The sequence below is a fragment of the Perna viridis genome, chromosome 10, assembly GCF_037379345.1.
Source record: "Perna viridis isolate PV_CMFRI_1.1 ecotype Kerala chromosome 10, ASM3737934v1, whole genome shotgun sequence".
Taxonomy (NCBI): Eukaryota; Metazoa; Mollusca; class Bivalvia; order Mytilida; family Mytilidae; genus Perna; species Perna viridis.
In genome coordinates this window covers 38225966-38250405 of record NC_142454.1, presented here as the reverse complement: position 1 = coordinate 38250405, position 24440 = coordinate 38225966, and the positions used below count along the sequence as shown (strand labels likewise).

General features: G+C 32.4%; 2 protein-coding genes across 2 annotated transcripts in view; one reads left to right on the top strand and one right to left on the bottom strand.

The window, feature by feature from the left end:
• LOC148605670 (transcription intermediary factor 1-beta-like) overlaps positions 1-24440 on the bottom strand; it is a 577346-nt gene that overhangs the window by 249293 nt on the left and 303613 nt on the right. The window lies entirely within an intron of this gene.
• Positions 12983-22782, top strand: LOC148605673 (uncharacterized). The gene is made up of 5 exons (XM_088550170.1): positions 12983-13109; positions 15214-15997; positions 16210-16254; positions 21235-21252; positions 21613-22782. Exons 2-5 carry the CDS (start codon positions 15231-15233, stop codon positions 21950-21952), a joined length of 1170 nt encoding a protein of 389 aa, XP_088406296.1. The 5' UTR covers positions 12983-13109; positions 15214-15230; the 3' UTR covers positions 21953-22782.

The window sequence follows — 24440 nt, the reverse complement described above, 5'->3', positions numbered from 1 at the left end:
AGTGGAGCCCGACTGGTTAGGAGTAATAACATTATGATCTAAAAGAAAAATGTGTCTATATTTATAAACACAACGTTCCATACATTTTGAAATGATGCAAAGCAGGGAAATGTGTTTGCAATATAATACTTCACTGGGATTCCCATTTTTGAACACGGAGCTTACATGTGCCTGTTTCCAATTATTCGGAAACGAAGCAATCTGATGATGTTTCTTTTAGAACCCAGGTGATTATCAAATCAGGATCAGTAGCTTTGCTAGTATTTAAACATTTCAAAATATCTTCATCGTCATTTCCAGAAATTGATATATTTTAAAATAAATGGTCCTTTTTCGTGAAGTTCGGTAGTCGAATATTTAGTTCGTTCAATTTCGTCTGTGATACGAATGAATCATTGAACAACTCGTCTGTTTTTGCAATGTCGTCAATCTGCAGTTTCATTGTCAAAAAGGAAAAAAAGAAAGAAAACCTATATCCGAAGTGCTAGTTATTTTTACTTACTACCAAATTGATTATACCGGTCCTCTGCTTAAATATAGATATGACATAACAGCTTTCAAGTACCGTGGTTTAATTTGACTTCTAACGTAGTCATACTATATTTTCCAACAAAAAATAGGAAAAAGTTCACGTGTTTATTCGCTAAGACCATACAACATGCAATTATATTTCCCCTTTTTCGCACATGACATCTAATCTTTCTACACTTATATTTTATGATGTGCATGCTCTTAAATTATAGATTCCGGGAGAGAGAACGAGTGGGATTAATGCCTACATCAAAGAGGGTGACTTCATGGTTATTATGACAAACATTTATGGGATACTCTAGTTATCAGGGACTATTAAATCATAACAATTACACAGTCTACATGTATTCAATTTGATGTATAATAACCTCGACTGACACTTTGCATAAGATAAATTGACATTTCGGACTTATTTCTGCCGTCTTACATAATCACGTTGATCATTTAAAATGATAACAATTATTGAAATGGAAAACTGAGATATAACTAAAACCATAACTTGTACTTTCAGTAACTACATGTTGTGTACCTTATTTTTTTAAAATCATTCTATGGCAGTCTCTTTGTTTTGGGAAGCAATAATGGCTGTGTTTTCTTGCATTCTACATTGCATGAAATACTGAATTGGCATTACATGTACACGTAAAATGTATAACCATCAAACGCTTTAGACCTTGCAGTCAAGATTTGCCTTAAATGTGTTCTTAATGGTTATGTAAATCATTTTCAGAAAGTAGATCTCTGATGAGTTGACCCCTTTTAAACTTTCGTTAAAAATTAGTATTTCAGAAGCAGAGTTTTTCCTATACACTCGTGGTTGACTTTAAATAATTTATGTTCGGTATTTAACTTTACTGTTCTGCCCATTTAATTAACAATGGTTTTGTCACGAAATACGTGCAGAAACTTAGTTTTGTGTTACATAAGGGACATTGTTTTTTATTTTAAAATGTAAACAATGTGCAACAAACATACGTTTTTATTTTCAGTCATATTACAGAGTTGATGCAAAAGAATAATTTTTTTATTTTGATAAAAAAAAAGGCATATACATGTAGATGTTTGATCTCTAACAGGATTTGTATCCTTACTTTGATACATGGGCAATGACCATGCAGTTGATTTATCTATCTTTTCCAGACACTTTACAACCAATTATAGTGCATAGAATGATGTATATAGGCATGATCACAGTCTGCGTTTTGAAAATAATAAAAGAAATATTTTACTGGAAACAAAGCTTGATATCTTTTTCGAACTCCCGTTGTTGCGTTTTAAAACATATACATATTGTATGGAATGGTTAATAGAAAACATGATATAGAAAATAGAATATTTCTTTTCTTACGGTGTCTGACGAAAGAATGAGTCTGTAGTTCTTCTTATAATAAATATACACTGTGATTCATTGTTTTTTGTTTTTCATATGTTTGCTACATATACACATAGTGTTAAAACATGACACTAGATTTTTGTCAAGTCTGATTACCAGTATGGTAGTTTACAATTACAAACCACATAATCAGTTGTAGATTTTCTTTGAATATTGCACTTCTGTGATACAAATGAGAAATATTATGCATGAAGTTGATACTTGGCGGGAATTATTATTCTTCAATTTTTTTGTGGTTAATTTGATTTGGAGGAAATTTTAATTCGATTTTCTCTTAAATACAGACCTTTATTCAAAAAGGACTTTAGTTATGTACATACCTTCCAACCGAAAAATCATCGTCTTTTCGATGGGATTCTGTGCTCCCTGTGACAACTATATAATTGACTATGTCTAAACGTTATATAGATTTGTAGATACATAGTCATCTTAATGGCTTTACATTGATTTTTTTTTACTTTTTTGACTTTTTTTGAACAACATATTTCTTGAGGGTTTCTTGTCGTCAGACTGTTATGTTGTTTTACTGATTTGAAAATAAATATAGTAAATATTTTTTTATGTGTACAATTCTACATATCTTGCAACTCTGACTATGTCCAACAAAGGCCTGGACCAACATGTAACAGAAAGATTTAAAATTTAATGTTCTTTTTTTCTGTAAAAGCGTAAAAAAGTTGTTTTAACCATTAATGGTAACTAAAACAGAAAAACATTTCAAAAAGAAGTAAAGTGTATACATATTGGGAAACAAATACTTTGAGGCATTAGTTCTTAGTAAATGAGGTCATAATTTTGATTTATTCCCAGCCTTCAGGGAATTAATGCTGTAAGGTGTTATATAGAAAGGAAATATTGTTATGTGTTACTAAAAGGGTAATTGAATTCGAAATGCTTTAACTATTTTAGTATACAAAAAAGTGTGATTCCGCATGTATGTTTGATACATTCATGTGGGATTGGCCGTTATTTTTGTGGCTTTTATTGATACATGTTTCAAGTTTTGAATGGTAATTGCTTCTTTGGACATTCTGCGATTTTCAATTTCTTCTATACGTACAAAACAGAAGTAGGAGAGTTTGGACTAGATACACGTGTACCATACACTAAGAATCAAAGAACCAAATATCCTAACTGTGAGTATACTGTTGTATACTAAATGTGAATTGAACGCAAAATATTGGAATAGGATAAATCAACCTCTCACTAGATATCATACATGGGTTATCCTAAAACGAATTACCCACAAAAAGCAAAGTTCTTAACATCAATATACCAATAGAGATTTACATAAAAATGCAGATATTCAGAAGTTATTTGACCTGGGAATTTAAGACATTACCCGAGCTATACGCCATAAAAATATATTTTGTCCTTCGTCATAATACCGTACAAAATGGAACGAACCGAATCAAAGAAATGACATCATGGCAGCAGGGGCTTCGGAAGATCATACATGTCCTACCCCAGCCAGTTCCACTCGTCATATTGCAAATGAGTATAATCCGGTAATTATCTAGCAAAAATAATGCAGCTCTGCGATACTTGTCATACAATATTAACGATAGGGCGAAATTGTTATCATGATGTAAACGTAGTACATCAATTAGATTAAGGTACTCAAATACACACAATAAAGAAAAATAAAACAACAATTACCAATTGTTTTTTTTTAGATTTGATCTTGGAGTTGATATCAACAAGCAATAAATCACGCAATAGATATTAACATCGAGCCAAAACATTACTTGAAGATTTCAAATGAAATGAGATTTTGATATCAATAATGTGAAAACTGAGTTCCTCCTATCTTTATTGCAACGTTTGGACATTGATTGTTTTCGTCAACGTCTCCAGTTTTAACAGTACAAGAAACTAAATATTAGACCACATTATTTTAATTACCTCAGTATTTTGAAAATGTTTACATTCTTCTGCTTTTATGTTTCAAAAACAGGATTTGAAAGCTTCTCCTGCAGTAGAATTGTCGGTACCTTGGAATATACTAGTATTTATAAATAACAATATGGTTTGAATCGGATAACGAAAATATTATTGTGAAACGAACACTTTTCGATTGTTTTATTTTTCAACCAATAACAGTATGGTTTGCAAAGAATTCACCTCGTTATTTTTCGCATAAAATTTTGTCTTTATCACAGTACAAGCAGAATATTCGCTTCATTGACTAGTATATTAATATTTGTACTCGCAAATGCCAAAACAATAATTCTTCCATATATATGTATAAAAAACCAACTTTATGACATCAAATAATCCTTTCTGTATTACTTCAACCCGACATATGTACAATGGTAGTACATCGGATTTTTGAACTGGGAATTCGGAATATGTTTTTTTCAGATTAAGATTAAAAACTTTATCGCCTGTCACGAACAACTGGTTTCTCTATGATTGCACGCAAAGTGTCAGATTTTATGAAACTTGGAACAAATGAACATCTTTGAAAATTAATTTAAGGTAGGATTTAAAATGTTTTCTGTTGTAATATCATGAACTTAATAATTGTTTCCTTATCACAAAAGATATAAGCATTTGGCTATATCTAGTTTGAAGGATTTCATTTAATAAAAGACTATCTCTTAAGCAGTACTTTTCAACAGTCTATGCATTTTAAACCATGTTAGTCCAGCATAATCTAGCACTGTAATGGTCGGTACTTAACTAAAACGATACCTATTCCCCAAAGATAGTATACGCGTCATTGGAAGATGTGACACAGCTTACACTGGTGAATTTCAAATGGTCACACATATCTCAATTCTGTGGGGTCTACATCTCTTGTAAAGTGACAATCTATCAATAACGATAAGAAAACAAAGGTTGTTTCGTTTTCACTTTTATTTTATTTATAAGTTACTTGAGTATATAGTGGCAACTATAATGGTGTTTTAAGCCAGCTACAGCATGTCCTGTGCCGTTAAGGTTTTCGAGTCGTTCATTGAAGACCATTGTTAGCTTTTCGTTGTACACATTTTTATTTCGGTCGAGTTGCTGTGTTTTTGACATATTCACCATACCTACTCTCGTTATATTACATGTATCAATACAATGGGCATATTATGAAATCGAGATTTTTTAGTTTAGTTTTCTGTTCGAATAGTTTCACTATGTGTTCCTTCAACGGTTCTTTAGAGTTTGAGAGATCAATAAGGGTGTTGTTGATGCCCTTATAAGAATTAAAAAATATATTAGGTATTGGAAAATATTTAGATATATTTAAATAAGCAAAAATACGACTCACAACAATAAAGATGGAAATCTACATTAAAGACAGCCTGAAAACTCTGGTTTATTCTCTTTCCTAGAAACTCAAGTACAATGCCGCAAAGTTATGTGAGAGAAATCAAGTACAATGCCGCAAAGTTATGTAAGAGAAGACAAATTAATCAATTTCTGAAAACTACACACCTTCAATAGGAATAAATTCAGTAAAATAACTCTCATTGCTATCAGTGCAAACTTATATTTTAACTTGTGCTTCTTGTGAATCAATATTTAATAAATCTTTAGAAATTAAAAAGAAAAAAAAAAGAAAAAAAAAAAGTTTTATATATTGCACTTAAAAGTTCAAAAGCCTATTTTTCTTTTTGCAACTTTCAAAACATAGGTTCATGTGGCATTTTGTGTCCATTTTATAGCGTGTTTGAATAAAATGGACAGATGTGCTTAATTTTTACCCTAGCCCCACCACTTTTGAAAGTGCGGGGGAAAAATCAGAAAAGAAACAAAAATGGGGTTTACTGAAGAACAAAAATAAAATATCTTTCTCATATACTAAATTGGAAAAAAGGTATCATTCATTTCCATTGTCACTGGCCTTCACTATGTAATATATTGTTTATCAAAAAAATGGGCGGTCCTTGTTACGTTGTGTATATTTACCACATTTATACCTTGGACACAAATCCTTTGCAAGTTTGATGACTTAATAATAATGTCTATGTCAATACTACAAGCACTGTGAAATTTTATTTAAAACTAATACTTAAAAAGTTATTTGCAACATCTAAAAAACCCGGAATGTTTTGCGCCTTTTTTTCCGCGGTATCTGCGATCAATCGACTTTTGCACAGATAAATATTGACGACAGTTTATGTTTGCAATACTATTCTTAATTCCAAGAATGCAAACATAAAATTGCGGCAACAGTTAGAGTATTATGTTGTCACTGTATAATGTCAGTTGTATAGTGAGTATAATGAAACAATGAATTATTGGAACTTGCCATTAACTCCATGTTGATTTACTAGTGAGATTGTATGACTTTCTAGTTGACCCAGGTCCTACTTTTACTCTAGTAAAATACGGGGGATGACTTAAACACAGAAAACAATGCAACTTAAATTTGACCTATTTAAAGAGTAATCAAGGGAACCAAGGTTATAGCGGTAATCAAAAGAATGTAATCCAGGGACCAGACATGGAAAACAGATATACACAACAAAGAAAATAAAGTAACTAAAATCATACATACGTCCTCTGCTTTTCTTGAAACACCCGCCGAGTTGCTCATAAAAAGTCAAGTCCGGGGTAGACAAATGAGGGAAAGAAAACTATTACCCGTTGAATAAATAAGTTTTCATGGTGCTGATGGATACACCATAACGATCCACGAGTTCATAAAACGTCTGTAGTAATGACTTCAATCTTGTAGCATCATAACTCTGTTCCAGAAGCCTTTTTGTTAGAGTTCTAGCGCGATACAAAAGGTCTGCGTAGTTTTGGCAAGCTCTGGAATAACGTATGAGTTGTGATATGAACACTCCATACGCAGGAGCCGAAGGAATGTTGCCACAGATGAAAGGAGAGTTGACAAATCTGAATGAAAAGTCATCACGTTTGTCGTAAAGTTTGGTCAATAGTTTTCCTTTACCATCGACTTCTAAGTGTAGGTCAAGATATGAGGCCGACTTCACAGTGTCTGTAGTATCCTTAATCTCAAGTTCTTTTGGGTATAAAGTCAGCCTCATAAGAGTAAAGGAATAGGTCAGCAAGTAAAGGAGCACAATTTGTTCCCATTCGAATGCCGACCATTTGTTGAAAAACACGTCCACCACACTGGACAAATATGTTGTCGATTAAAAATTCCAGCATTTTGTAAACATCTTCCTCTGTATATTTGGAAGATGATTTGGAATTATTTCTTACAAAGTATGAGAAATCTCTACCAAGAACTATATATTTGTATCTAAGTGTACCATCTTTTTTTGGAAAAACAACGATGTATAATGTTTTTAAGTCGGGATTTAACTGAGTATGGGGAATAGAAGTATACAGTGTTGAAAAATCATAGGTTTTAATGCTATTATATTCAGATAATAGTCTTGAGCTGATTGTCTCCAAAAGATCTTTCGCATTTTTCAGGATCCACATTGAATTAATACCACTTCGGGAGTAACAAGTGTTGTAATAGGATTGTAGACCCTCTTTGACAGTTGTGAGTATAGAAGTTAAAAGTTTTGAAAGAGGTTTGGTGGTACATTTTGCAGATCCAGCTATGAAACGATGTTTGTATGGATTCTTGTGAAGTTTAGGAATCCAGTACATAGACGGTAAATCACAATCATCGTCCTTGATAGAGAGTTTACTATAAATATATGGTTGACTAATACTGATTCCCCAGAAGTCCTACTAAAGTCCCAATTACCCCAATGCTTCATACCTAGCAAAATGGGAAATGTACCGAAGAAAGGTACTGTACCAACAGAGTCTTAACGAACTACTGAACTATGACTTGGCTGTAGTGGGCTAATAACAAGGACAGTTGACACATTTTGTAACTTTCAAGCTGGATGTTCGTGCAACTCCATGACAGAGATATCTTTCAGGTTTTTCAATCACTATCGCCGCTTGTCAGTTCTATCAACATGCATATTGATATTGAATACTGTTTTTATTCGCTCCTCTTTTTATTCACATGGCTAAGACAGTCCTTTATATTTTATGATTCCATATGCTGGATTGTCAGTTTATCATCAGGTATAAAAAATCTTATTTTTAATAAAAAAAATGTAAAAATTATGTTTTGCCCGAATCAAGCTTAGAATATTATTAAACAAGTGTCATCGTCAGCATGCTGTTGTCTTAACCTGAACATGTATTATTGTTCTCTGGTATTTCCCGTACGCATCTAAGGAGGGTAATGGAAATAACTCTTGAAATCAGTGATATATTTGTATCGTATTCAATTTCACTGAAGTCTAAAACTTTCATTTGAAATCAGTCCAAGTTACTTTGATGCTTTCATGAGATTGAAATAAAATACTGTTTACAAACGCTAAAAAAATGATTTGTAAGAGTTGAGTTCCTTACCCTAGGTCTACCTATCGGGATAGGTTTATGGAGCATACTTCTAACACAAATAATGATTGACAGATATTTCCACCTCGTACACATAAAAAAGTATTAAATTAAGGAAATTATAATAGGAAGTATTAACTCAGTAGTTTTGAATTTGGTATTGAATGAAAACTAGAATAAAGCTTGTTCCCCTAATTTCGCATCATTTTTAATAGCAACGGAGGAGTAGTTTTTTATATCCGAGATATGAAATTTCAATATGGCAACGGTTAATGGAAATTGAAAACAAATCCTACATTTTATATTGCAATTCAGTTATTTCATAATGAAATATAAACACGTGTGACCAAAAAAGCTGTTTTTTGTTTGAAAATATATATATCTTACAAGCTTTCTGCCAAATAGCAAACAAACAAACAAAAAACTAAAATGTTCTTTGTTTTGTGTGCTTGTTTTCCCTGTCTGGTCTTTGTACATGGATTAAATTCTTTTGCCTTCCGCTAGAATCTTGGTTTTCTCTCACACTTTCAGTCAAACTACAACAAAAAAAAGTACCACACGACAAACTAAAACTCAAAATCTATACTAAAAACAATGTGTATTGGAATGTCAAAATGCAATTTTTCTCTTCATCTCAGGTCTGCACTTTAAATTTGGATTCTTCAAAACTTAAAAATGACTTCGAAGTTTATATTTTTCCACTATTTTTTTTTCAGAAATCATCACACTGATTTTATCCATATCAAATATTCCATCATTACTTTAGATATGTTAGATTTTATGTAATATATACATGTAACTTTGTTTCACACCACGAATATCTGTTTATTATCATCACCAATTGATATATACCGTGACCATGACACACAATAAATACCACGAAAAAAAAAATATACAAACAAACCAACACAAAAAGCAAGGCTACATCAAGAACATGTGTTGTACCGGAAAACTATTGACCAATTTTTACGACAAACGTGATGAATTTTCATTCAAAATTGTCAACTTTCCCTTCATCTGTGGCAACATCCCTTCAGCAGCTGCGTATGGAGTGTTTATATCACAACTCATACGTTATGCCAGAGCTTGCCGAGTCTACGCAGACTTTTTGTATTCTAACAAATAGGCTTCTTGAGCAGGGTTATGTTGCAACAAGATTGAAGTAATCACTACAAAAGTTTTATGGCCGTCATCATGAATTCGTGGATCGTTATGGTGTCTCCATCAGCACCATGAAAACTTATTTGTTCTACGTGTTATAGTTTTCCTTTCCTCCCCGGACTTCACTTTTAAAGAGCAGCTAGGCGGTTTTTTTCTAGAAAAGCAGAGGACGCTTACCCTACCGGTGCACCTGGTCCATGCTCCCAGTTTTTAGTGGAGTCTGAGTTGCTCATTTGATTTTGTTACTTTGTATGTATGATTTTAGTTACTCTATGTTCTTTGTTGTGTATGTCTGTTTTCCATGTCTGGTCTTTGTCCCTGGATTACATTGTTTGATTACCGATATAACCTTGGTTCCCTAGATTACTCCTTGAAAGCAACCATATCACTTTATTTTCCTGGATTAATGGTTCTTCTTGTAAATTTCACTTCTCCTGCAATACACATGCTTCAACTCAAAAAATTGTCTCTCCGTGCAACTCCGTGCATCAGCACCATGAAAACTTATTTGTTCTACGTGTTATAGTTTTCCTTTCCTCCCCGGACTTCACTTTTAAAGAGCAGCTAGGCGGTTTTTTTCTAGAAAAGCAGAGGACGCTTACCCTACCGGTGCACCTGGTCCATGCTCCCAGTTTTTAGTGGAGTCTGAGTTGCTCATTTGATTTTGTTACTTTGTATGTATGATTTTAGTTACTCTATGTTCTTTGTTGTGTATGTCTGTTTTCCATGTCTGGTCTTTGTCCCTGGATTACATTGTTTGATTACCGATATAACCTTGGTTCCCTAGATTACTCCTTGAAAGCAACCATATCACTTTATTTTCCTGGATTAATGGTTCTTCTTGTAAATTTCACTTCTCCTGCAATACACATGCTTCAACTCAAAAAATTGTCTCTCCGTGCAACTTTGGCACATGCTACGTCATTTCTATTGCTTTTCAGTCAAATTGAAAAAAAACTTAAAAACTTACAAATTGCCAACAAGTCTGTTTATAGAGGAAGGAAGATGTTAAACAGAGAGATATAAAGACGTAAACAACAATAAAAGAGCATTTTGGAGTTGCATTAGAAATATTGATCCAAAGCTTCTCTACTCTAACATGTTACCCATAAAATATAAAGCAGATATAAAAGTAATTAAAGGAACAGGTATTTGATCGAATTGAAATGAATATACTCAAAAGATGAAGACAAGATAGGGAAAATTACATACATAACACCATACAAAAATAATTTGAAACAACACAAAACAAAAAAAAAACTAGGAAATGAGAGAAAAAGTAATGATAAAAAATGAAAAAAAAATAATGAGCAATCTAAACTCCACTAAAATCTGGTGACATTGATCGTAAGCGACCTTTTCTCTAGTTAGGGACACTTGCCAAGCTGTCATCTAGTGAGAGATCCTCACCAAGCTGTCATCTAGGGAGAGACACTCACCAAGCTGACTTCTAGTGAGGGACTCTCGCCAAGCTGTAATCTAGTGTGGAACACTCGCCAAGCTGTCCTCTAGTGAGGAACACTCGCCAAACTGTCTACTAGTGAAGGAAACTAGCAAATTTTACTCATAAAATGTCAGTTTTGCAAATGCCAAAGAACTACGCATCTGATATTTTATTTTACAGACATGAGATCTCATTCAAATATATTCTATTTGTATGAAATGCAAAATATGGTTATATTCAACTAAACGAGATTTTACAAGTAAACATTGTAAAACTATCCAATTTTAAACGATTTCATTTAATTTTTGCAATGTATAGAATAAAAAAATCGTAAAAAAAATATATCGTTTTAATTGGATTAATGTTTTGCAATATAAAGGATTTATGATATTGAAGTTAATAGGGATATCCACATATTTAGGGAGAATTTACGTCAAGGGGTAAGCGATATTGTTTTTTAACTTTGTTTAGATAAAAACATATTTCAAATGCAATATACTTTGAAAAAACAATTTAAAATGCAGTTTATACTTAGAACATTTTGAGAAATAATGGAATGGACACTCAAAAGTATGTATATAAAGGAAATTCGCATATTTCATTTCTATTAAATTTCTTATTTTCAGCCAGTAACATATATTTTGTGTTGACAAAACATTAGTTTCATCTGTATATGTTTACTTTTTGTTTTACACCTACAATTATATGAGGACATTAGGTAACAGGATTTCGTTCAACATGTACATTGCAACAGTCAATAGATTATTTTGCTTAATTTGCTGTTAAACAGTAAAACAAAATGTGTACGAAATATTTTTTGTAGCTATATATATAAATACCTTGTTTCCGTTCTAAACCTACCTGTTTATGTGTTCATTTTCTGTTCATAATTTATAGCTGGTGTATTGATTTTAAATATACGACGTAGGACCTTAACATAGGAACAATTGATCTACATTTTGACAATTTTTTACCTGCTAGATATTTGATTTCCCAAATGATGTGCATACTACTGCTAGATGTAAGTGATTAAGTCAGCGTTTTCCAAATTGAATTGCAATTCTTAACATGATGCTTCGTTATCGCTCTTTCATTCAATACACTAATTTACATCTGGACTAGTAATTTCAAAATAATTCAAGAGTTTGTTCATTATTATATTACTATTCATAGAAAATGATTCACACATCCAGTCAATTCAGGTGCAACATATACCATGATGTTGGATTTCTTGTACTTTATATAAGTGATATAGAGTTATTTTTATTTTACTTTTTATCTCATAATTTGTTTTTATAAGAGATTTGGTCTTTGGGTTAATATAATATTTTTGGATACGGTTGTAATTTTAGTATTAGTCCTTCAACTGTGATACTCGGTTCAATTCACTGACTTTTCTCAAAAGTTGTATTGGTAATGCGGTCAAACAGCTTCCAATTGTTAAATACATCAACAATCCAACGCGTTTTAAGGGAAATCTTATATATTAGTGATAAGAAAATCATTGTCCGAAATTAAACAATACTACTGAATTTTAAATGATTCAAAGTGTAAGTAAATAACATATACACAAGCACACTCGGATTCATCGCTGTATAATACAAATACAGTGTAACCTGTCCAAATCAAACCCTGAATAAACCGAAAACCTCTCTAAACCAGACACTTTTTTCAAATCCTTTCATAAAAATGGAATTTATTTTATTTTAATTTATTAATTTTAAAACCCTTGTAAACCAGATGTCTGTTCACACATAATTAATTATACATTCCAAGAGATATTCAATTTAACTTAGATTTTACTTAGTATCCCTTTTCGATGGATACGTGTTGCAGATCAAAAAGGTTCTTATATCTAACATAATACGTTTATTAGGAGGTATGTATAACATACTGACTTTGGACATGAAATAAAAATAGGGAATGAATGTTATGTATTGAGATTCAGTATTGGATATTCACTGAATAAATATAATTGTTTACATTTGATCTATTTGAATAGACACAGACCGCTTACCTTAAACCTTTAATAAGTATTTAAATGAATATTCATGATCAATACTTGTGTAAATAATTTTAATGTAAAGTTCTAATGTACGAATGACCTTTAAAACATTCAATAGATTTTAGTTTAAATCATATTTAGTAGTAACATTCTACTTCCCTTTCTAAAAGGAATCTTCCATGACGTATAATTGTATCCGAACCATGATTTCTACATTTTCACCTAGATATTGCATAGAAAACATATAAAAGGTATGTTTTACAGTTCATGTATCAAAACATCTATATATGTATTACTTTGAAGATATAAACAGTATTATTCAATTATGTTGTCATATAATCATCGGGTGACCGTATATTATTGATCGTTTCTTTATGATTAAAATGCAGAAAGTGTTAAGACGAATGATATGTAATGTAATATTTTGTCCAGAGTGAATTGAGAGTTTGATATTCATCACTTTATAAATTTTGGATCGATTATCTTTATGAACAAGACCTTTCATGGAAATGGTTTAGTATTGTTCTATTTATTGTTTCAAAATGATGGAGCATTAGATTAAAACAATATTAAAAATTCGGAAAATTTGCCAAACATGAATTATCTTTCTTACGCGAACACACACACACACACACACACACACACACACACACACACACCAGTCATTGACTTCTCCGGGAATCAATTGATGATTTGAGGAGCTTGGTGTCAATTTTGTAAAATAGTTAAACAATTTGCAGTTTAAAAAAAACGTGAAAAGTTGAATTATCATGAGCAAACAGTGGAAATTGTTCTAGGTTCAACCTGAGGTCACATTTTTGAAATGTTGTTAGAAAATCAATAACAACATATGATTCATGTAATACAGATTAGTCACTAAATATTGATTGTCTCATTATCACGGCTGTGTGATCCGATTTTCACGTATGCACAACTGCACGTTAAATACGACACATACATAAAAGATTTCATGATCGTCATAGCAATTTAATTTTGGGTGAGTTGAAAACAGTGATAATCTCGCTATTTATTTTTGCTATCTGAAATACTGGAAAGCTATTCTGACCAGCCCGTTTTGGTAAAAAAACTGTTTGAGTCGTGTTGTCATATTACTGTGTCGCGTAGAACGTTAAAAGATAAAAAGTGTATTTTTCTGAGATTGTTTCTAACGGAAACGGAAACATGTTGATTTTGATAAAAAATATCGAATTTTTTTTTCGTCTTGTTGTCTAGTTTTTTTTAATAGTAAATTATCATTTAAGAAAAAAAAATTCATTCTTATACTAAAACATAAACAAACATTGTGACTCCCTAAAACTACTTAATTACTAAACATATTATCCAGTTAAGGCCATGTTATGTTTCGCATGTATGTATATTTTCTTCTAGATTATGTATTTGAAAAGCGTACAATACGTTTTTATACATCCTGTTTCATTTCGAGTTCTAAAAAGTACATATAATAGTATTTGTTGAAGTTAGCAATGTGTATTTGAAACTCATAACACGTCAATTGAAGTTTTTTTTTTTTTTTAATTGATTTCATACATCATTAATTATAATAGAAACTCTCAACATGGAATTTGATAAACAGATGTTGATTGAAATAGATTTCTATACTATACGACAAACGCGATGACTTTTTATGCCGCATTGTCAAATATTTGTGGAACATCCCTTCAGCATCTTCGAATGGAGTCTTTATTCTATATTTTGCGTAACTACACAGACTTTTTTTCTTACAATTAGGCTACTGGAACAGGTTTAAGTTGCTACAGGATTGAAGTCGTCACTGCAAAACTTTTATGGTCGTCATTATGTATTCGTTGAACTAAAGTTTGTATCCATCTGTACAATGAGAATTTGTTCATAGTTTTTCTTTCTTATTCCGTCTACTCTAGACTTGACTTCATTAACAACTCGGCGGGTTTTCTTTAGAAAGCAGGCGCGTACCCCACCTGTGCATCTGGTACATGCTCCCATTTTTCAGTGGGATGCGGGTTGCTCAGTTACTTTTGTTACTTTGTATGTATTGTTTTGTTTATATTTATTCTTTGTTGCGTTCGTCTGTTTCTCCGTCTGATCTTTGTTCCTGGATAGCATTATTTTGCTTTTCGCTAAAACCTTGGTGCCATAAGCTTCAGAAAACTTCAAAATAAAGGACGGCCATGCAAAATTGAATACGTTCGATGAGGGTAATAAAATAATCATCATAAACTAAGCTGAGTACTTTGATATTATCTTGTGGCCATCTTTTCGTCTGTCTTTCCATGAAACCTCTTCTTTAAAAAAAAATGGTTGATTTCTTATTAATATATATTTGAAAATATTTATATGTCACGTCATATTTTACAGGAATTTTTAGATACACGATGGCTCAGATGGCTTCTAAAACATGTGATATTTGTGTAAGTGCTTCGGGTCGATATCTGTGTCAGCAGTGTGACCAACTCTTTTGCCAGAACTGCAAAGTAGGACACCTTAGATCAAATATGACAAAGAATCACACCTTCGGGTCTGGTGACAATATAAGAAAACATGTAAAATTGAACTGTCAACAACATAACGAATTGTTTATCTACCAGTGCCTCCAGTGTGATACACAAGTTTGCAGAATTTGTGTCGTAAAAAATCATAACGGGCACAAAGTGTCAGATTTGGCAGGATATTCTGAAAAGTTGCGAATTGATGTAAACGAAATTATAGAAACAAAAATGGGGAAACTACAGAAGAGCGTAAACCAACTTGAAAAAGGAACTAACCAGAAACAAAATGAAGCAAAATTTGCCATAAACGCAATCATGGAAGAAGGGAATCGTTTAAAACAATTGATTGATAGAAAGGTTGAGGAACTCGTTAAAAAGGTCAAGGTCTATGAATCGAGGCAGTTGAAAACATTGACCAGTATGCAGGAAGACTTCAATACAGAACTTGAAAAGAAACAAAACTACAAACAGGTACTGAAAACCATTCAAGATAATACTGAAGACCACGAATTGAACAAGCAAATGAGTCAATTAAAATTAGATGTTGAAAAGCTAACAGTAATGGGCTTACCATCAGTGACCAGGCTGATGTATAGACCTAAAGAAGCAAATAATGTCTCAATTTCTAAATTATTTGGATCTATCGATACGAGGTTGGTTTATCATAAAATATGATAAAAGATAGACTCTAAACAGAAAAAAAAAATAAACAGTAGAATTAATTATTGTCGTTTATTGAGGGTAATATTTTTTAGCTATCCAAACGAGATCTGAATTTAAAAAAAAATATGAATTAATTTTTTATTTACTCGAATTTACATAAATACGTTTTTGTTTTGTAAATCTGAAGTATATTTCATTTCAGTAAAATACAAAAGCAGACTAACAATGATACAACTGGAAATAAACCGTATGTATTTATATGAGATATGTTGATTTTGTCAAACGAGTAATATCTGATGCAGCCCTTGAATGGTAAAAATTTCCTCATTATATCCCCATTGGCCCCTCTCCATTATTATCTCGTTCGAATTTATCGTAATGGTATTATTATATTACCGCCTTGATATACATATATGTTGATTCTTTAGGATTATGGTTTCTTAAATTTTTCGGTTTTTGTTGAAATATTTCAATCGCATGCTGCTTACTAATATTTTAAAATGTGCACAACGGCCATTGAAATAGTTTTCAATAGATCAAAAATATAACAGTCACTCCTAATAATTTACTTTTGGTATCAAAGTTTTAAAACGGGTAAATCAGCAAGTCACTGTCACACATAACAATTTGGTCCATGAGGTGATGGACAAAATATTTATCCAATCAGAAAGCGTGTAACGTCAGCAATTACATTATAATTGTTTAATTCTTATGTCGAACGTACGTTGAATCAAGTTTGTTCATTTTCCCCAATCAATACCCCTATTCTTAAATTACATACAGTCCGTGAACCGATCCACGCAACAATTTGACGGATCGATGACCATTGACTGATTGATCGCTGACGGATCGATGATCGATGACCGTTCTGATCGCATTTTTGTTATTTAAAATGACGTAAGATCAGTTTTAAATAAAAGAAATGACAAATAAAAGTATAAATTGATGTTTAAATATATAACATTATGCAAATATATGTAAAATTGACAAAAAAAAAGAAAACAAAAACAAAAACAAAAACAAAAACAAGACAAAACAAAACAAACAAACAAACAAAAACAAAAGTCCGGTAAAATACATCGACCGCTCTGTGGTCATGTGATGCGATCACCAATTAAAGGGATCGGTATGACGGATCGACGACTGACCGGAAACTGATCGTGAATCGATGAGCGATCGATCGCAATTTGTGTTGCACGGACCGGTTCAGGTACTGTACCTTCACATGCCTTTTTCCTATACGTGTACTTTTATTGCTAACTCTATGCATATTATGAACCAAATAGTTACTCTGCATCGGAATATATACTTTGTTGTGTGTTTCTATCTCCGTGTTTAGTAACAAATAAAAACAATATATGTTATAAAGTGGTCCGAATTAAACGTAAATAAGAATAATGGCTAAGTGAACAATAGCCACGTTTTAAAGGTACATTGGAACTTCATACAAATGAAATATAAATAAAACGTAAAAAAAAAAAAAAAAAAAAAACTTTTAAATTTACGGACTTACGGCCTTCGTCAGATCAATGAGTGATGAGGAGACCAGTATCAACTGCCAATCCTTGGATTGTCTTCTTTGATTTCGAATCATGGTGCCATTGTTTTTCCTATTCAGATTATTCACTGTTAATTTGTAAGGGAATATATTAAAAGGATATCCTTTGTTAAAATCTTATGTCGTCTTTATTTCTTCTTCCCTGAGAAAATATGTTGAATATCAAATATAAGTCACTGTTTTAGGTCTAAGGCGGAAACTGTAGAAAATAACTCATTATATGAAAGCTAACACTAAAATCAATAGTGCTTCCATTTAACAATATGCAGATGGCATCGTCTTTATACCCACGTTCCCGTTACGAGACTTCCATTGCTTGTTTCATATACACTATAAATTATAATTCAATAATGAGTGACTATTCATTATGTCGATTCGGCCTATTTCAGATTTTAACATATGAGTATGAGCACTACTAGCATTCTAACATCTGGTATGGTTGGTGCCCCGACAATTCAAACAAAGTTTACTCAATCACACAGTCAGTCTACTAATCCATAATGTACAAAATATCTAATATATATCAAAATGTGGAATTAAAATAGTGAAATATGCAAAATTTTAATACCCCCCAACGAACATTCCTGGCTTAAGTAAAAACTATCGTAGGGAAAGAGAAGAATACTAGGACCGCAGACTAGGTACTGCAATATCTTACGTGTGCAATGAAAACATCAAAAGAATAGGAAACCTTTCAAGCCATTATAATAATATCATAAATGTGATGAATTTATTTAACAAAAATCTAAGACGGATAAGGGGTCATGGCCATCGCCACTTTGCATCACCTAAGATGCGTAATGTTTCCAAAGATGGTCATCTTTCCTTTCATACAAAAACATCTCGGACTTCATCACATTTGAACTAGACTGTAAACTATATCTCTCACTCTACTGTGCTCCTTTTACACATCAAGTCTTGAAATTCCTGTTTCTGAACCTACCTTAATATTTTTATATTGGTTACCACAGACTTTTTGGATCGCACTAGAACTCTAACAAATAGGCTTCTGGAAAGGGTTATGTTGTTACAAGATTGAAGTCATCACTACAGAAGTTCTATGGTCGTCATCATGAACTCATGGATCGTTATGGTGTATCCATTTGCACCATGAAAACTGATTTATTTAGCGGGTCATATTTGTCCTTTCCTCGTTTGTCTACCCCAGACTTCACTTTTTATGAGCAACTCGGTGGGTGAGAAAAGCAGAGGACGCCTACCCTCCCGGTGCACCTGGTCCATGCTTCCAGTTTTTAGTGGAGTCCGAGTTGCTCATTTACTTTTGATACTTTGTATGTATGATTTTAGTTACTTTATGTTCTTTGTTGTGTATGTCTGTTTTCCATGTCGGGTCTTTGTCCCTGGATTACATTCTTTTGATTACCGCTATAACCTTGGTTCCCTTGATTACTCTTTAAACAATTTGATGTTAAAGGTCAAGATAAAAATAAAAATATCATTGCTTCCAAAGCCATTTGTCAACAAAGGTATTGATGTATTGAATTGGGCAGACATCCGCCATTACAAAAATGTCATGAACAAAATTGCCCCTTATTTCAAAGACAAATCAATACCGATTATTTCATTTTCCTATACTTTACTTTATACTTCGTATTGCATCCAACATTTCTAACTATAAAAGTCTATTGCTAAATCTCAAGATAGAAGTAAAAAGGCCACAATAAAATCTATACTGCCACCACACCCTCCAAAGAAGAGATAGTGGAAAACCATAAATATGTGCTATCTTATTTTGGCCTTTCTACAAAAGACGATGATTATGATCTACCGTACATGTACTGGATTCCTAAACTCCAAAATAATCTAAACTAACAACGCTACATATCTGGATCTTTAAAATGTACCACAAAACCTCTTTTAAAACGTTTAATTTATTATTAGATTACAAACGCATTGAAAGCTATGATTTCTATACTTTTTATACTTCTATTTCCCACTTTCATCTATATAGATTAGGTAATATCGTTTAACTTTTTGAGAATTTATTCATCGCACCTACCCAAAAGAACTTCAAATAAAGGATACTACAGACAATGTGAAGTCAGCCTCATATCTTGACCTACACTTAGAGATCGATGGTAAAAAAAACTATTGACTTTTATGATCAACTAGGTTGGGGTTTCAAAAAGAGCAGAGGACGCTTACCCTACCGGTACACCTGGTCCATGCTTCCAGTTTTTGGTGGAGTCGAGTTGCTCATTTACCTTTGTCACTTTGTAGGCTTTATTTTGGTTACTTTATTTTCTTTGTTGTGTATGTCTGTTTTCCATGTGTGATGTTTGTCCCTGTATTGCATTCTATTGATTTCCACTAGAATCTTGGTTCCCTTGTTCACTGTTGTTTTCAGAAAGTGGCAGATAATATCAAACAATATTGTAAATAAAAATTAAAATGAACAAAGCGTGGTGGGTAAAGTCTTAAAAATAATTATGGTAAAAATTATAAATAGTAAATAAATGAAAAAAATATTAAGAATTAAATTAAACGTTATTTACTGATGTTGATTTAAGTTATACGTGAGCATTTACATTTGCTGTTTTGGACATATCAATTTCATATTTTCATTCTTCTTTTATTAACTGTTAACTGACAATGAAAGTTTAACCTCCTTTACGGACAATTATTATGAAAAACAAATATTGTAAATTGCTCGCTTTGATTTACATTCTTGTTCATGGAAAGGAAGTATGTCTGTAGTTTTCTTAAATTCAATCATTACAGCATCATTTTTTTTCTAATGTTAATATTTGTTGAGCTTATATTTCAAGTATCAATCTCTGTAAGAATCAGCCAGAGGTTAAATCATGGTATAAACAAACATCATTTTTACACTGTAATTTTAGTATTTGCACCATCAGAACCAAGGAAATAGGAGACCTTCCATATCATGGTAAATTGAGATCTAATTTAATTGAAACGCAATGAAATCAACATTTCAAGGGCAGATTACTCACTCAAAAATTTCATTTCTTAACATTCTATTGAAAACAGATTCAGTGACTCAGAGATCAAATAATGGCCTTATTATATAGAAAAAAATAATAGAAATCTTATTTTAAGATCGGTATGTTTTGTGTACATGTTTCTGCTTTCCCAATTTTTTCCCGATTCTTACAAATGTTTACACATAACTTAAACTTCCTCAGTAAGCACAACAATGATACTCTTATGGACATATTAAACAAGTTACCAAACTAACGATACCTCAAAAATATAACAATCACTCAAATAATTTTATTGAAAACTGGCATATTATTGTTTGAATGGTACAGATGTATAAATGTAATACAACTGTCGATTTTTATATTAAAATACTTTATATTATTCCCAGTTTGTGATTTCAAAATTCATATAAAGTGATGAAAATGTTCCATCTGCAATGTGGTCACATTTTTGGAAAGAAATAATTTCACAGATTCTGAATTTAATGTTTATTAAGAATTATTTATGCGTAATTACAGTTTAAGAATCCGTTTGAAAAAAAAATACGCTCAGTAAAATATCCATTTATGTTATATTATTATATAAATGATATCAGAGCAATTGTATTATTAAATTGTAAAAAATAATAAGATGTTTGCTTTTAAAATTGCGATTAGTCGACTTTATTACTCTTGATTTACTTGAAACAACCTCTTTCTATTCCAGCAATAAACAGCGTTCTGAGTAAGTACAATGTTTACTATGGAAGGAGTCCCCTCTTTTTGGGGTTGATAAACCTGAAATGTTATTTGGATTCTAGTTAATGATGCATATGTTACATAAGGATTTGAACAAACTAATGTTTTAATGTATCTGAATCTTCCTTGTTAAAAAGAACAATACGTGTTCTATAAGTCTTTTAATTTTGTGAACTGATTGTATAATAGGTTTTGATGCAACCTATCAGCAATACGTTTCTTAACGTATACGTTCTAACGTATACATTACCAACAAAATTCCCCCATATTTCAAAGACAAATTCATACCAATTATTTCCTATTCCTATACTTCACCCATTTCATCCAAAATTTTCAATTATAAAAGGCTATTGCAGAACCTCGAGATTGAGGAGTTCAAGGCCAAACCACCTGACTGTTCTTGCAAAAACTCTCCATTCAAATATGGTGCTTCTGGTCACGTCGTTACGGGAGATTTAACCATCGTCGAAAACGAATCTCTGCATAATATCGTTTCTAAAGGTCCCAAGTATAGTGAACCATGCTCCATAAATTGGAATTTTAACTTTAAAGTTCTTATGGATGCCGTCGTGGACTATGCAAGAAAATGGATGAAAAGAGAACAAGAAGACATTGATTCACTATCACAGTGGTTACAGGCCGCGAGATCTTTAATTTTGAAACGAATGAAAGTTTTAAGTAGGTAAATGAGTGCCAAGGCTACATCAGTTCTCAAAGACCCCGATGTAGCAAAAACATTGTCTACTATACATGACAAGTATTTGTCATACCAGCAGACAAAGCACAAAACAACATTGTTTTTGTCTATAAAACGTTTTACATCCAATGTTTATTATAAGAAGTAGACATACAAAATAATAGCAGTGACGAGACCTATACTGCTACCACACTCTCCAAAGAAGAGATTGTGGAAAACCATAAATCTGTCTCTACCAAGGACGATGATTGTGATGTACCGTCTATGTACTGGATTCCTAAACTCCACAAGAATTCATACAGACAACGTTTCATAGCTGGATCTGCAAAATGTACCACCAAACCTCTTTCAAAACTTTTAACTTCTATACTCACAACTGTCAAAGAGGGTCTGTAGTCCTACCACAACACTTGTTACTCCCGTAGTAGTATTAATTCAATGTGGATCCTGAAAAATTCGAAAGATCTTTAGGAGACAATCAGTTCAAGACTATTATTTGAATATAATAGCATTAAAACCTATGATATTTCAACACTGTATACTTCTATTCCCCATACTCAGTTAAAATACAGACTTAAAAACATTATACTTTGTTGTTTCTTCCGAAAAAGATGGTACACCTAGATACAAATATATAGTTCTTGGTAGAGATTCCTCATACTTTGTAAGAAATAATTCCAAATCATCTTCCAAATATACAGAGGAAGATGATTACAAAATCCTGGAACTTCTAATCGGCAACATATTTGTCCAGTGTGGTGGACGTATTTTTCAACAAACGATCGGCATTCCAATGGAAACAAATTTAACTCCTTTACTTGCTGACTGATTCCTTCACTCGTATGAGGCTGTCTTTCTAACTGATTTGATCGGAAAGAAAGAATATCGTTTGGCTAAATCGTTGAATCTCAGTTTCCGCTATATAGATGACGTATTATCTTTAAACAATCCTAATTTTGGGGATTTGGTACATTGCATCTACTCCAAAGAACTTGAGATAAAGGATACTACAGACACTGTGAAGTCAGCCTCATATCTTGACCTACACTTAGAAATCGACGGTAAAGTAACACTATTGACCAAACTTTACCACAAACGTGATGACTTTTCATTCAAAATTGTCAACTTTCCTTTCGTCTGTGGCAACCTGTGTATGGAGTGTTCATATCACAACTCATACGTTATGCCAGAGCTTGCCGAAACTACGCAGACTTTTTGTGTCGCGCTAGAACTCTAACAAATAGGCTTCTGGAACAGAGGTATGTTGCTACAAGTCATCACTACAGAAGTTTTATGGTCGTCATCATGAACTCGTGGATCGTTATGATGTATCCATCTGCACCATGAAACGAAACATAGTTTTCCTTTCCTCGTTTGTCTACCCCGGACTTGACTTGTTATGAGCAACTCGGCGGGTGTTTCTAGAAAAGCAAAAGACGCTTACCCTACCGGTGTACCTGGTCCATGCTTATTGGAGTCCGAGTTGCTCATTTGCTTTTGTTACTTTGTATGTATGATTTTGGTTACTTTATGTTCTTTGTTGTGTATGTCTGTTTTCCATGCCTGGTCTTTGTCCCTGGATTGCATTCTTTTGATTGCTGCTATAACCTTGGTTCCCTTGATTAATCTTCACGCAACGATGTTAAGTTTCCAGAAAAAAAAACGACAAAAATCCTGTTCAATCTTAAGTATGTTTCAACCTCCAAATAAAATCCCCTATTTGACATTTATTTTTCATACAAAAACTACATATGTACATATTCTACGATATCAGTCCATCGATTCTTTATGAAAAAATTTCAACATTCCTGAAATAGAAATGAATCACGTGACCAAAACATGCCTTCTTCATAAAATGTCAGAAACTTCAAAATATACAGAGGAAGCCAACCACAGCCCATTCTGACATACTTTACACTATCCAAAAAGTGCTGTGACCTGAGATCGTACACATATTTAAATTTTGGTCAAAGCAGTGTTTTTCTTTTTACAAATTTCATCAAGATTGCACTTCATTTGCTTTCTTCTATTTGTTAAAAAGTTAAGGTAAATTAGTCACAGCAATTTAAAAAAAAACATTTAAATTTCCGCTATCGATCCCACCATAAATCTAGTGAGTCTATTTAGCTCTTCCTCCTGTCCTTTTGGATCAAAATAGAGTGGCATCATTTAATTAGTTCCAATCGTAATAGATGACGTAAATCAAAACGTTCAAAAGAATGACAATAGTAATGTAATATCAAAATCGGACTACGGAAGAGAATGGAATGGACATTCCGCATTGTACTGATGACGACATGACGTTAACTGCCGAGAAAATATGGACGTGGAACTACTGGTTAATTAATAAGTTTTAATTTTAAAACACTTTGTTCTCATTTTATTAAAATATTAAATTAAAACAATATAATTTTAATGAACTAATTATGAAATGAAATAATCTTCAATATTACAAAGTCGAGTCTACTTTTACGCAG